At 40.9% G+C, this 14,441-nt stretch overlaps 1 protein-coding gene across 2 annotated transcripts in view; it reads right to left on the bottom strand.

Moving 5' to 3' along the window:
• Positions 1 to 14,441, bottom strand: part of SLC9A2 (solute carrier family 9 member A2) — a 123,018-nt gene that overhangs the window by 71,546 nt on the left and 37,031 nt on the right. For both annotated transcript variants that reach the window (XM_037806689.1, XM_037806688.1), the window contains exon 3: positions 7,738 to 7,988. In XM_037806689.1, coding sequence (XP_037662617.1) covers positions 7,738 to 7,988 — 251 coding nt within the window. The remainder of the gene's footprint in view (positions 1 to 7,737; positions 7,989 to 14,441) is intronic.

The raw sequence follows: 14,441 nt of genomic DNA, 5'->3' as shown, positions 1-14,441 counted from the left end.
TCACCAGCAATTGAGGTTTTATTCACTATATCACTCTAAATACAGCATAGGCAAAATCCAGGCCAGCTAATACCACCTCAGCAGTCTTTGGGGGGGGGGGGGGTCTCTTTAGATGATCTGTCATTTGACTGTTTTATGAATAGAAAACTCTAACAAGTATTTTAACTACCATGCTCCATGGCTTCATTTTAGCATTCAATGCTGCCCCTCCTACAGATAACTCACATCCTCTCCACTAGCTCGGATGTTTGCAGAGAGCACGGACTAGCTTCCATCCACGTGGAGCATGATTACATGCACCGAGTGGTACCAAATGGATGTTCAATTAATGCTAGCTGAGTCTAATTCAGTGAGGATACCTCCTTCGTTCAGAAGGTCATGATCACTAAAACCAAAGGCACCACCTCAATACTGAAGGTGGGCAGGGAAGGCAGATTTCTGATTGTGAAGATAAACTTAAATCCTGTCTATTTACAAGCAGATGGTGAAGAGGCTGTGCCTCAGTTAATCCATTTTAGGAAAATGATGCTTTTTTTTTTTCTTATTCCCACATTAGAAAACTTCTTCTGTAATCTGAACTGTTTAGAATTAGGGTTGACCTGATAGAAAATTGCAAAATTCTTTCACTCCCATTCCATATCTGTATGTGATCTTAAAAACTATGGATCCAATTGCAGAAAAAAAATAGCTCAAATAATAGTTGTATATGAACAGTAAAGACTTTGCCAAAATATGAAACCATACTCCACTAACCACTGCAAAGCACTGGCACTTCCGAAGAACAATTAAAAGGTTTTCTCTGTATTCATTAAAGCAAGGTCTTGTGGCGATTCAGAGTACACTGTGCCTGATCTCACAATAAAGTACCCCTCATGTGAGGTAAACTAATTATTCCAGGGCATGAATATACAATATAGTGACTTGCCTCTTCCAGGAAGCCAGAATACCAAAAAAGAATGAGTTTGACACATGAGAAAACACAAACAAAAACTGTTTTCCAAGGAAGGCCCAAGGATCAAACCTGAGCGATCTTTCCTAAAATATGAAAATTGCAAGAAAGCAAATTCCATGCATTGCAAATGCGTGATTATTTGTGTAGTCTTATCCATGTCATGGATTTTCTATCTCTTTTGTTTCTTCCCCTTTCCATGATTTCAATTAAATTTAACTAATGTCTATAGATAGCTCACTGTACACAAGTCATCGTTGTGTGGAAAGAGAATGCACAAATGATCCAACTCAGAGTCAGAAATCTAATAAATGAACTGCTAGACACAAAGGGAACTGTGGGGCCCCAGTTGACTCTAGTTAGAAAAGCTTGGGAATGCCACAGAGAGGCAGGATCATTTGACCTACACCTTGATGAGAGAATTAAGGTTTCCAGGTGGAGAACTGGTGTGTGTTATGGGCAAGAAGAAGGTGAGACATGGGTATAAGAGGTACACGTGCAGAATCCCTGAGCCAGATGCACACACACAGTGTTTTCAGGACTCCAAGTGGGCCCTGGCTACATCAAAAAGAGTTGCTGCTTTCCAGAAACTTTTACTGCTCCTAACATGGATATCAGAGCAGTGTGTTTCTAAAAGTATGGTCCATGGGCCAAATGTACCAAAAATGACTGGAAGTCCTAGAGAAAAAACAAATGCCTGGGCCTCAACCAAGATTAGAGTCTCTGGCTGGGGCCTGGGATTCTGCATATTTAACCACTGTGCTGGATGATTCCTAAACACATCAACACTGGACGAAAGGAAGTGGGAGTATAGGTAGGGGTTCAAGGGAGGCAGAAGAAATGGGAAAAAGAGCTGGAACTTGAATCACTTTATTTAAAATTGTATTGAAGGGTGAAAATAAGGACTATTATGAGATTTGAGGACTACTGTGCATTTAATTATACTTTGCCACTGTATTTTCCCTTCCCTTCTCTCGATTTTCATTACTTGGTTCCAGATTTAGGTTCCCACTTCCCCTACCTGGACTATCATGCAAGTGTCTTCAAAAGGTTTTTTCCTGATCTAGTCCCTCCTCTGAGGCACCTTCCCCCTGCTGCTATCAGGGGGAAAGGTGCAATCCATCAGTCGTGGGGGCAGCTGGTGGCCCTGGGGCCATCAGAACACCTAATGCCATCACCTTCACTCTTTACCCAGAGTACCATCAAAATATTATCAATTTTGATGGATCAATGTAAAAACAAAAAATCAGGAAGTACTCCAATAATGTATTCACCAGAAAACAGAAATACAATCATGTCACATCCTGCTTAAAGCTTCCACAGGCTCCCCACTGCCCACAGAATACAACAGGTCAGGACTCCACACACACCTTGCTAGCCATACTTGAGCTCAGCTCCTTGGAGGTAATGGGGCATTTCACCTTGGAGCCTTTGGTTACACTTCTCCCTCTACTCAATATGCCCTTCTCTTCGTCTTTTGAGGCTTCAACCCAAGCATCATCATTTCTAACCCCGCTGTACTTTGCTATACGGTTGACTTTCATTATTCACGGATTCTATAATTGTGAGTCCACCTATTTGCTTAAATTGATTTGTAATCCCAGAATCAATACTGGCAGCACTTTCGTGGTCATCCACGGACCTGTGCAGAGTGGCAAAAAATTTGAGTCAACCAGTGTGTGCTTTCCAGCTGAGGTCAAACAAGGCAATGCTCTGCCTTCTTGTTTCAGCTCTCAGATTGCAAACGAGTGTACTTTTCATGGTGTGTTTAGTGCCATGAGTTTCACATTTTTGTGCTTTTCGTTGGTAATTTCACGTTTAAAATGGCCTTCAAGCGTAGTACTGAAGTTCTGTCCAGCGTTCCTAGGTACAAGGGAAGGCTGTGATGTGCCTTATGGAGAAAATGCATGTGTTAGACAAGCTTCATTCATTTATAGCGCTGTCGGCCAGGAGTTCAGTGTAATGAACCAGCAATATATATTAAATAAGGCGTCTTTAAATAGAAGCCATTAAAACAAGATTATATACTGATCAGGTGATGAAAATATGACCAGAGGCTCACAGAAACCTAAACTTGTATTTCCCCTGGAAGCAATGGTTCAGCATTCGCTAACTTCACATTTGTGGCTACTTTATTGAACCTAACCAGCACAAACACTTTACTATAAAGGATTCATTTTTCCTTTATAACTTGTAGTCCACACCAATTGGGATGGCGGGCTCAGACAAGGTGATTCTCTCCATTGCCATGTTGAAGCTCACTGCCTTCTTTGGATATCAGACCCTACTTTCCAGGCCACAAGGCTGATCATGTGACACAGTTTCACCCAATCACAGTACTTCGAAAACTTGAGCCAATCACATCAATGCCTTGAAATTTTGTCCAACAAGTGCCGGCAGGAAAGATCCCTCTTCACTGTTCTGTGACAGGATTGTAGGGATGTAAACCCAGTGTGTCCATGTCCCTGCTTTCACCCCTTTGGAGATGGCTGGCCTAAGACAAGGAAGTTACCTCACAGAAAAAGGCAAAGTTGAGAGAGGAAGATGGTCCTGAAAATAAATGAATCCCTGATTTCATCACCCCAATGCCAAATCTACTCCCACCTCTTCAAGATTTATTTATATGTGCCAGTAAATTCCCCCTTATTGTTTAATCAGGTTTAATTTGGGTTTCTCCCGTTAACACAGAACCTCCCTCCACTGCCTGAGTTGGGCTCCTGGTTACAAGAACCAGGTGACTCAAGTTACTTCAAATAGCCAGAGATTAACTGTGAGGACGCGTGGGAAGAAAGAGTCTTGGCCACTTGGCCGGGGCTGCTGGGAACACTGAAAAAGTCTGACCTCATGTTTGATTGAGGTAAGGGAAAAGTTGCAGCAGAAAGAGGAGAAGCATCACAACATCAAGAGTTGCTGTTCAACCTCTCCTTGCAAAGAAAACCAACAGAGGAAATCTTGGGGTTCACACCAGGCCAGCATCCTCCCCTGTGCAGAGATTTGGTAACAAGTAACCCGAGGTTTGTTAAATCCAGGTGAAGGAGTAAAATGTTTTCCTCAGGACAACTATCACATTATTGGAAGAGCAAACTTTGACCCCCACAGATGAATTCCTTGCTCTAACCTCCTCACAAACAGGCTGGAAAATGGGCAGAAACCAAGTGCCAATCTGTCAGATCACAGGTACTAGCTGGGTGGGAACTGGACACTTCATTTTAGGATTGGTCTTCTGCAGACAAAAATAACTGAGACAACAAATAGAAAACACATTAAGTACCCCTGAGGGAAGAATTATTAATCCATCAAAATAAAACTCAGAAATATTGGGCACTTCCTCTCAACTGAAGGAGGAGATAGCCATTTTTATTTTAATTCCTGGAGCATGTCCTTGCAGGCTGGAAGCTGAGTGGATCAAGCACCTGTGTCTGCAGGGCAGTGTGTCTGCAGGGCAGTGTGTCTGCAGGGCTCCGTTAATTACAGCAAAGGGGACCTGGGGGGGTATAAGGAGAGGACCAGAAAGGTGCTTTGTGTCCAACAGGGGACAAACAGTGTCCCACTTCCGTTCATTTCTTAGTGTGACTTTTAGGAATCATTTCAGGCATCTGTTAGTATCCTTGGGTACAGATAGGGATTGGGGGAGGGGCTTTATTTCTGAACACTTTTCTAAGATATAGCCCAAACACATAAGTTTTAAAAAATCAATAACCAGCAATCACCTCTATATCCCCTAATATAGTGCTTTGTTTTGCTTAAAGGTATTCAGGCTTAGTGATATGGTAAGTTGCTTGCTTAGGGGTCCTATAGAAACTTACCCTTAACTTTAGCCAGGAGTTCTGTGGAAACACACTCTGAAACACACACACACACACACACACACACACACTTTTCCCTATAGTAGCAATTTATACAAGTATAGAAATGAACAGAAAAAATATAGAAATGGACAAAATTTCATCTACCCTCCTGGTGTTTGTAACTACAACCATCCTCAACTCCACAAGAAGATGTGAGCATAAATAATTCCTAAACACTGAGTAAGCTGAAGTATTAGGAAAGACCATAAAGGGGAAACCAAACCCAAAAATGCCCAGAAGTCATCTCTCCAAATAGCTTTTCTGGCAGAGAATGAGGAAACAGCAACTACAGGCTACCCAACAGTCTACCCAAAACAAAGGTGACCTAAAGAGGTTACAGAATCCAAAAGGCAACAAGGAAAGGAAGGGAGAAGAGAGAAAGATGGAGGGAAAGAGAGAGGGAGAGAGGAAAAGAAGGCGGCAAGCAGCAGGCAAAACCCAAGGAGACCAAATTTCACAACTTTACACTGTTTTACCCATTCCCAGGGAAGTGGTTACACCTTTCTTTCAGCTCACCAGCTGCCTAATCTCTCTGCCTATTTTCCTTTCTGTGTGGCTATTTCTCTTCAGCAAACAAGGGAAAGCACTGAGCATGCTCAGCATGCCATGTGCCTTCACCCAGAGTAACCTTAAAATTGCTGTTAAATGACAAAAGAAAAGTGTGCAATAAGCATGAATGTGATAGGAATTTCTGAACTCAGAGCAATTTAAAACCAGAAAAAATAACTAGTTCTATACGAGAGGTGCCGGTAGAAACGCAATTTTAATTACCTCATTATACTGTGTCCCCAGGACCAATATCCCAAGGTAAGTTCAGCAATTCTCACGTGGTAGTGCACACCATGGACTTCAAAGGCAGAACGTGTATGTGCACTTACCTGCGGCCTCTAGCAAAAGGAAGCATCACACATGGTCCAGTTTTGAATCATGCACTAATTACCTCACATCAGAAAACAGGGTGTTACTTCTGAGAACAAATGCATTGTGATGTAAACCTGCCCTTTAATTTGCTTTCATATTATAATGATGTGCATGGTAATTCTACATGAGAAAACGTCTAAACCTCCTCTAATGACTTACTTAAGGGTTAATTTAATATTTTAGCATACTGTGTGCCATGAAAATATTAGTTTAAAAATAATCAAGTAATTCTCTGCACAGTGCATTGAAAAATAAATGTTTGCTTTGAGGTTGGAAACAAAAGTAATGTTTCTCATCCACCAAAAAACCACAGCAGACTGTAACTGTGCTATTTACCAGGAAGATATGGTCCTACTTGTACCTGGATTCCTAATTCCTAGATCAAGTAACCCCCATGATCACATCTTCATAGACGTGATGCAGCCTTCCAAACCCCAGAGATCCCAGGTCCCTCCAACACTGCAGAGCAGAGATGCACTAGCATTCTATCCTCATCCAACTCTTCAAACCCCTCCTCCCCCAAAACTTGGAATATTCACAAATCCCAATCCCTGCCTCTGGACACCAGGCAAATTGATACAGGCATTTAGATAACTAATTTGTTAGTGTTCTAGAACTTTTACAGATACACATGCTCAGGTATATATAACAGACTCACAATGCAACTCAAGTTTCCCACACAAACTGTTATTAATGAGAACACTGCTGAGAAACTGGACACTAGCTCTCACCCCCACACTTCTTTTTAGAGACCTTGTAACTACCTGATAATAAGTTTTCAATGACACTGGTCAAAGAACAGCAAGGAAACTGGAAGTCATACAAATGATATGAATAGCAACCAGGAAGAGGCAGAACATTTCATTACTGGGTCAAACTGGATTAATAGGCTGCTTTATTTAGGTTCTTCTCTGAAACAGAAAACCACACCACCTCTTAACTAGTGACTTTCATTATAATGGGCTCCACTCTCCTTGTGGAGGTGCATTTGACTTTGCAGTTTTTTTTCCATCCACCACAAGCCTAAGCTGCTTCTGATACAAATGTAGTAAATATGAGGGAAAGACCAAAACAGTCCTTCATCAAAGCATCACCAAAATCAGGCTGCAAGAGAAAATTTCAGGAAGAAATTCATCTACAGAAACTGTGTAAGCGTAGAGTCTAGCGCAGAACATAGCACATGGTGAGCAGTGAATACATTTCTCAAAATAAAAAATTTGAAACATAGTTCATTGCTAAATATTTCTCACTGACCAAAATTAGGGCATGACCATAATCAAATAAGGCTTGTTTCTGGAAGCTTCTGAAAACATCCACACCCAAGGAGAAGCATCCTTCAAAGTGATCCTTCTAAGGCCAAAATCGGATCCCAACGGCCACGCTTCAGTCCACCTGCAGAAATTCTCATTGAGAATGTCCTTCAGGATCAGTGTGTGAATTATTCAAATAGATTTTTTGCTTTATTCTCACACCTCTTTATTTCAAAAGGCCAGACTAATTTTGCTTTGAACAACTTTAAGGACCTTCATAATCAAATCTATCAGACAAAGTGGAGGCTTCCAGGCTTCCAGGCTTCCAGTACTAAGACCATTCAAATCAGTCTACATAAGCAATTCCAGAAGAACTCCGAAAGCAGTTTGGCTGATGCAACATGTTGGAGTAAGTTTACAGCCTCTCACATTTGACACTACTGAACGAGCATCAAATTCATAAAATTGTTGGTGCCTGGTAATCAACCCCAACAGTTTTTTGTCATATTTCATAGGAGACCCAAGAGAGAACTTAAAATAACAACACTTTCCATTTCAGCACCAAGTCCCTTTTACTATAAATTTGGCTATCTCCATCTCTTTGAATCAAAGAATGAGAAAAATCTATTTTTAATTGCTCTTAAAAGAATTTAAGAAAACCTACTCTTTTTTACTACCAATTCAACTCTCCTATCTTAGCTTTGAATACATGAATTCAACGAAATGTAATCAGGAAGTGGATTTAAAGAGTTATCAGTTAGGTACTTACGCCATGATGCCTGACAGGTGAAACATTTCAGCTGTTATATAGGACAAATAACTGTACAAGAAGACAAAGAGTGGCTCAATCACGCGGATGTTATGTGTGAAACGAGTGGTAAATGCAGCTATAAATCCCAGGAAGATGCCAATAAACACTCCGCCGATTCCCACAACGAAGAAGTTGGCAATTCCAGCAAACACGTCGATGGTCTCGATGGTTTTCATCTGGCAGAAGGACTTGAACAAATTGTACAGGACCTGTGGGAGAAAGAAAACGCGTTGTCAAGACCCCTCTCAATTTTCGCATTATCATTCTGGGCATGGACAAAATCTACCTGGCCTTCCAGTACGGAAGTTTTTATTGTGTACCAAAGCAGATGATAAGTGGCAATGATTATGAATTTATCTCATCTATTTATAGTATGGCTTTACATTAAAAAGAGAACAGCAATGTTGTCAGGGAAGGCTATTTCTAAAAGCGAGGGAAAGGAGAATTCAAAATGATTAAAACATCATTTTTTCCAGATATCATCTAAAATATTATTTTAAAATATTCGGCTGCCATTAAAAACACCTCTCTTATTTACCTTTGCTTGGGAAGTAATATGTCATAGAGAAAGCTTGTCAGTGCTGATGTGACTCGATTTACCTTTTAAGGCTCTATCATGGAGTCACACCATGGAAGGGACCCAGTACAGGTGCCCTACCTTAGAAACTCCTCCTCCCCAGGTCACTGAGGTGCTTACTCCTACCCCCACCTCCTTGTCCCTCCACACAGCCGTATCTGCTAATGGTAGGAAAGTAACATGAGACCCAAGGGAACTTTCCTAAAGCAAAGAGGCAGCAACCTGAGTTCTGGGGTGTGTGTGGGTGCGGGTGTGTGTGTGTGGAGAGGGTACAGATCTGCAATAACGTATCTCTAAAGTATTGAGACTGTACTTTTATTTGGGATCTGAAAATTATATGCAGCAATTTACATAGTTTGGGTTTAATCAAGGCTTCAAAAATGTTGGCTACTTTGGGACGGCATGCAACACGCTTTAAAACCTGTTTCCAAGGGCTGCTGAGCCAATTAAAATGGCAAGTGACGGCTTAAGCACTACTGTTTTTTTTTTCCCCGCAAAACCAGTCAATAAAACAAAAACCAAGTGGGTGTCCTGCTTCTTTTCACTTTGATATTTAAACTCCGAACCGAGTACCCGGGAATCTCAGGAAAGCAGACGGACAGGACGCTGGTGCTGAGGCCTTTAAAACCTTCACTTGGGATCTGAGCAACTCAAAATCTGGCTGACTTGTCTGTGCCACACAGAATGTCAGATGTGCTACCAGAACCCAGGTCTCCAGATCTTCTGATGAAGTTTTTCCAGGTTTAGCCAGTGAAGAATGAACCACAATCTCCCTGCTAATCGCAGCACGCCCAGGCAAAACGCCACTCCACTCTTCTTCTATCTCATTCACGGGCCTTGGCAGTCTACCACATTACAGGCTGTGGGCTACTTTTTTCTTTTTTCTCTTTTCTACTGGATTATAAGCTCCTTATGGTCAAGGATTACATCTTATTTTGATTTATGTGTTCCAGGTTGTCTAGTAGATGACAATAAAGGTCTGTAGGTTTTTTTAAAAAACAGTGGATTATTACTTAGCACTGGGTTTTTCCTTTTTTCTAATTGTTGGTGTAACACTCAAGAGCATTTGGTATTTTTGCACCAAGAAATGACTTGGGTAAGAGAAGAAGAAAGTGATTCACTCCCCTCGATGTCTTAACTTTCTTGAAGACATCATCATCTGCTAGAGAAGAAACTGGCTTCAAGCAGCACACACGTCCTCCTCCCAACCAGTCTCGCTGCCTGATCAGATTTCATCAGCATCAACATTCCAGTCACTTCCTGAGAGAGTTTACGAGAGGTGCTTTCCATACCCCTTGCCTCCAAACAGCCAAGGCCAAAAGGTGACAGTCCCCAGAGGCCCGGGCGTCCCCGTTTTTGCATTAACAACCTCCCTGCTAGGCCATTCGGGTGCCATATGACCACCCCTGCTGCCAGCCTGCACCAGCAAATCTCAACTCGCCCTTGCTCTGGTCCCTCCTATAACAAGACTTATTTCCTTTAAATGCTTCCATTCCAGTTTTCACTCCTAAGTTTACAATCACTGACTGCCTGACTTTGGGAAGGCTTAGGAGTCCCACCCCATTTTTTATTTTTTTATTTTTTTATTTTTTTTACTGCTTTCCAGCACCCTCAGTCTGGGAGTGGCAGTGAGTTTCATCATGGCCCCACAAAAGACACTGTGTTTTCTCCTGGCAGAACCCAGCCCTGCTTTCTTCCCTAAACCTACAGCAACTTCACCTACCTTCCAAGGCCTGGCTGAAGTTATTGTTCCTCCAAAGAGCCCACCTGAACTCCTACAGCCTTGCAGATTCTCCTTTTCTCCTGCAACACATCTTCAAAAACACTCTGCACTTAGAAATATGCCGTCTTGTGTTGTTGGTGCTGCCTTTTCAGTGCTTGCCTGGTTTTCTCAACAAAATTACACGTTCCTTGCACACACAACCCGTGCCTCATTCTCTCCCTCTCAACCCCTCACCCCCACCCCCACCCCCTGGGAGGCAACCTGATGATCCCTCCCAGAAACGTTCTAGAACTTATTCCTAAGCAGTCACTGCCCTTGGCAGAAGGGTCATAAATGTATCATCTTTCCAAAACCATTTCCTTGGCAACTCAGTCCATCAGATCTATTAGACGTCGACTGTTTTAAAAATCCCTTTCGATTTTTCAGAGTAAAGCTGAGTCATGGGAACTTTACTGTCAGCACACTGCTCAGAAGCTACATTTTAGTGCCTCGGGTGCCCCTGCAATGTTACAAGGCAATATCCCAGGTAGAAATGTTGCCTTGATAACCGGAAAGGTTTCCACAACCTCCCACCTGTTTTTTACCGAAACCGATGCACAGTGATAAGTACAAGATAAAATTCTTTTAGTTACAACTGCCCATAAGCTCACAGTCAGGTCATTCCAGTTAAATGCTTTAATTTTATCAGAAGGGAATCTAGATAGAAGAGTATTTTGGAATTACAACTATTGAATTAACTAATTATATTGATTTTCTTAATATAAAAGATACACAACTATAAAAACTTAAAAATATTATACATTTATTTTATTTTATATATTATATATTAATTATAACATAATTATATTACACAATAAATACATATATAAAATTAAAATATTAATTATGTAATTATTGTCAGTTTATGTATTTTATACATATATATTCATTATAACTACCTAAGCTACAAGGTATCCATAGTAGGTCTGTGCCAAGTTGATCTCAACTTGACACTTGTATTTTTAGAAGCTTGAAATGCCAGCTACACCTATTTGCTGAATTCTGTATTGTCAGAGGAAGACTTTTAAAAATGTTCAAACAAACAAAGGCATTCTCATCATTATGGTTTTTAAATACTTAAATGTTTGCTAAAATTAGGAATTATCTATTTTGAACACTGATTTAAAATGTGCAATAATTCAATGAAATCACATAAAGCACAGATGCAAGCTACACAAACATTTGTTTATCACAATAGTGCTGTTCCAGAAAAAATAGTTTTCAGGTTGCTTTTTCTCATATGGAACATAAAGACGAATCATTTTTAAACAAGTAATTTTAGACTTATTCTGGAAAAGCACAACTCAGTAGCAAGTCATTGTTTCCCCTTCGACTTCCTGAAGTTCAACTGCACCACAGAGCAAGTGTCAGTGAGAAGGCTGGTGGACATCTCTACCAGTTTGGATGTATTATGGCCTCCAAAACACCATGTTTTCAATCTTTGATTCAATCTTGTGGCAGCAGACGTATTAGTGTTGATTAGGTTGGAATCCTTTGATTGAGTGTTTCCATGGAGATGTGACTCAATCAGCTGTAGGTGAAATGTTTGATTAAATTATTTCCATGCAGATATGGACCCTACCCATTCAGGGTAGGTCTTGATTTAATCACAGGAGTCCTATAAAAGAGCTCACCAACAGAAGGATCTCCAAGCAGCTGAGAGGGACATTTTGGAGAGCAGCTCAGAGAGACATTTTGGAGACAGTTGCTGAAAGCAGACTTTTGCTGACCCTTTGGAAATGCTAGCCCAGTGTTTGCTCCGGAGAAGCTAAGGGAGGACAAAATGCCCCAAAAGCAACATTTTGAAGAAAGCACAGGAGCTGAGAGAGGAGATGGAACACAACCCGGGATCAGGAGACGCCAGCCACGTGCCTTCCCAGCTAACAGAGGTTTTCCGGACGCCACTGACCTTCCCTTGCTGAAGGTATACTCATGTTGATACCTTAATTTGGACATTTTTATGGACTTCAGACTGTAAATTTGTAACCAAATAAACCCCCTTTATAAAAACCAATCCATTCCTGGTATTATACACGAAGGCAGCATTAGCAAACTGGAACAGTCTCATCAGCTTCTTTCTCTGGGTCAGCTCTCCCTAACCAATTCGTTACGGCAGAGAGAGGAAACTCTTTAAGTGTTTATGGGAAGTTTATTAAAATGCTGTTTTTGCATTAACATGTTCTAGAAATGCTATTGGAAATCACCGTGTGAATATAAGTTAAGGACTTTTTATGACTACTGTGAAAACAGCAGGACTTCTCAAATATATCAGAACCTGAACCATCTTTGCCTGATAAGGAAAATTTGAAAAATTTTCATAAAATATTTATTATAAGGAAATCACCAAAACTCTGTTTAAAAAGTTCCCTGTTCCTATTTCCTTAAACTCCCACAAACAGAAAATGGAATGATTAGAGGTTGGTAAATACAGAACAAAATCTGCATATTAAAGGTTAATATTGTAATTAATCATTTGATTTTATAGTTATTTAAATTATTCATTATTAAAATTATCGAATTTAATTAAAATATTTTTACTTAAAGCCTTTTTAAAAAATTTCTCATGGTTAATCTACTTTTTTCCAAATCCAAGGCAGTAGGATGTCAAAGGAGAGTCTTGAGTTACTTGGCCACATCCAATCCAGCATTGATGAGTCTACTGAAGGAAGAAGGGCCCCTCCAGGTCAGGCTGGCTGCTCTCCTTTCCTTTCTGACACTAGCCACATAGTGCTCCAAATTTCACTCGCAATCTACCAATAAAGACACACATGCATTCCAAAATGCCACACTTTGCTATTTTTCTCAGTTCCACGGGCAATAACTCATGACAAGAAATGCCTTTCAATTACTCCTGTGAACATCAGCTTCATTTAACTTTTTTTCAAAAACATCATCTGCACCAAAGTTATCACGTGCTCAAACAAAACAAAACCAACCCTCCTCCAGCTCTGCAAAGGTGCTTTTGCTGCTTCATGGCTATCTGATTACCAGAAGATTAATTTCAGTGATCCTGGTTAGAACATATTCTTTGGGAGCAAAATGTGTCCAATCTTATCTCATGAAGAGATTATTTATGTTTTCTGTTGTGTGTCATTTCTCCAGTTAAATCTAACCTACTATAGCCCTGGGCAATATCACAAAGTGCTTGGTCTACAATTTATATATTATAAATTTTTCTTTGCTTTGAGGAATTTTTGTGCTGCATTTTCCCTCCTTCAACTTTTCTAGCTCAACTTTGAATTTACCACATTTTGGGGAGGAAGTTCCTGTACTGGCCTACAATTTCACTCATCCTTCAGATTACACGTGTAACGTTAATTATTTCTGTTTTCACCTCTACCCTTCTACCTGCAACTCCTCATGATGACTCCTCTCTGTCTGCATCGCAGTCCAAATTGTTCAAACCTTTCCCTATTTCATTAGTTCCTTAAACCACTCCTAGGGAGAAGACTGAACTAATGTGGCAAAAAGTCTCCTTCCAGAAAGCATCTCCATCTCTATTTCTTGAGGGCATGGGACCAGGAAACAAAGTTATAATTTTTCACACTGTTGTTCTAATTATTCCAACCATTTGGTTAATACAGCCCCCTGTTCAAATAATTCAGTGAGATGAACACCAGATAGCTTTATTCTTTGACATGAGGCAGGCAAAGCCCCTGGGAATGGCCTAGTATCACGTGAGTCTGGCTTTGAGGGCCCTGGGCTCTTAACTCAGGTCATGTCACCAACCGAGAAAGGCTCTTTCTTTGAGACCACTGGAGTCACTCTGACTTAGAGGCTCTCCCACCCACAGCCAACTCCATCTCTGGAATCGCAGGCCCCTGCTTTCACCTCTGTCCTCCCTAGGTCAGCCCATCCTCCCCGTCCACAAAACCACATTTGATGGCTTCGTGCCTCTTGACCGGAAGGATGGGATGTGCCTCTGGAATTCCCAGGGCCTCTGCACATCTGAACGGTGGTTTAGCAGGATCTTTCCTGAGATCTAATTCTTGATAAACTCAAAGAATGGACCACTGGATGTTTGAACGAACATTATAAAATGAGATTTTATCAGAGGAAGGAAAGCAGTATAAAGGCGGGGCATATAATTCTGGAGCTGACCTAACGCTACTGCGCTGCCCTACTAGGAAGGCAGCAAGGGGTCATTACTCCTTTGTGAAGTTTCCTTTACGTAAACAGAGCCCTTCTAGGAATTCCACATTAAAATGTCCACAATCCCTCAATAAAGGGTAAAATTGGCATATTAAACTTAAGTCACAATGGAGAACTTGATGCCTTTGGAAACAGAAATGACCTAGGCATAAAATGTCTTCATTATTATGG

This window comes from Choloepus didactylus, chromosome 17 (genome assembly GCF_015220235.1).
Source record: "Choloepus didactylus isolate mChoDid1 chromosome 17, mChoDid1.pri, whole genome shotgun sequence".
NCBI lineage: Eukaryota > Metazoa > Chordata > Mammalia > Pilosa > Megalonychidae > Choloepus > Choloepus didactylus.
This window is presented reverse-complemented; position numbering and strand designations above follow the sequence as displayed.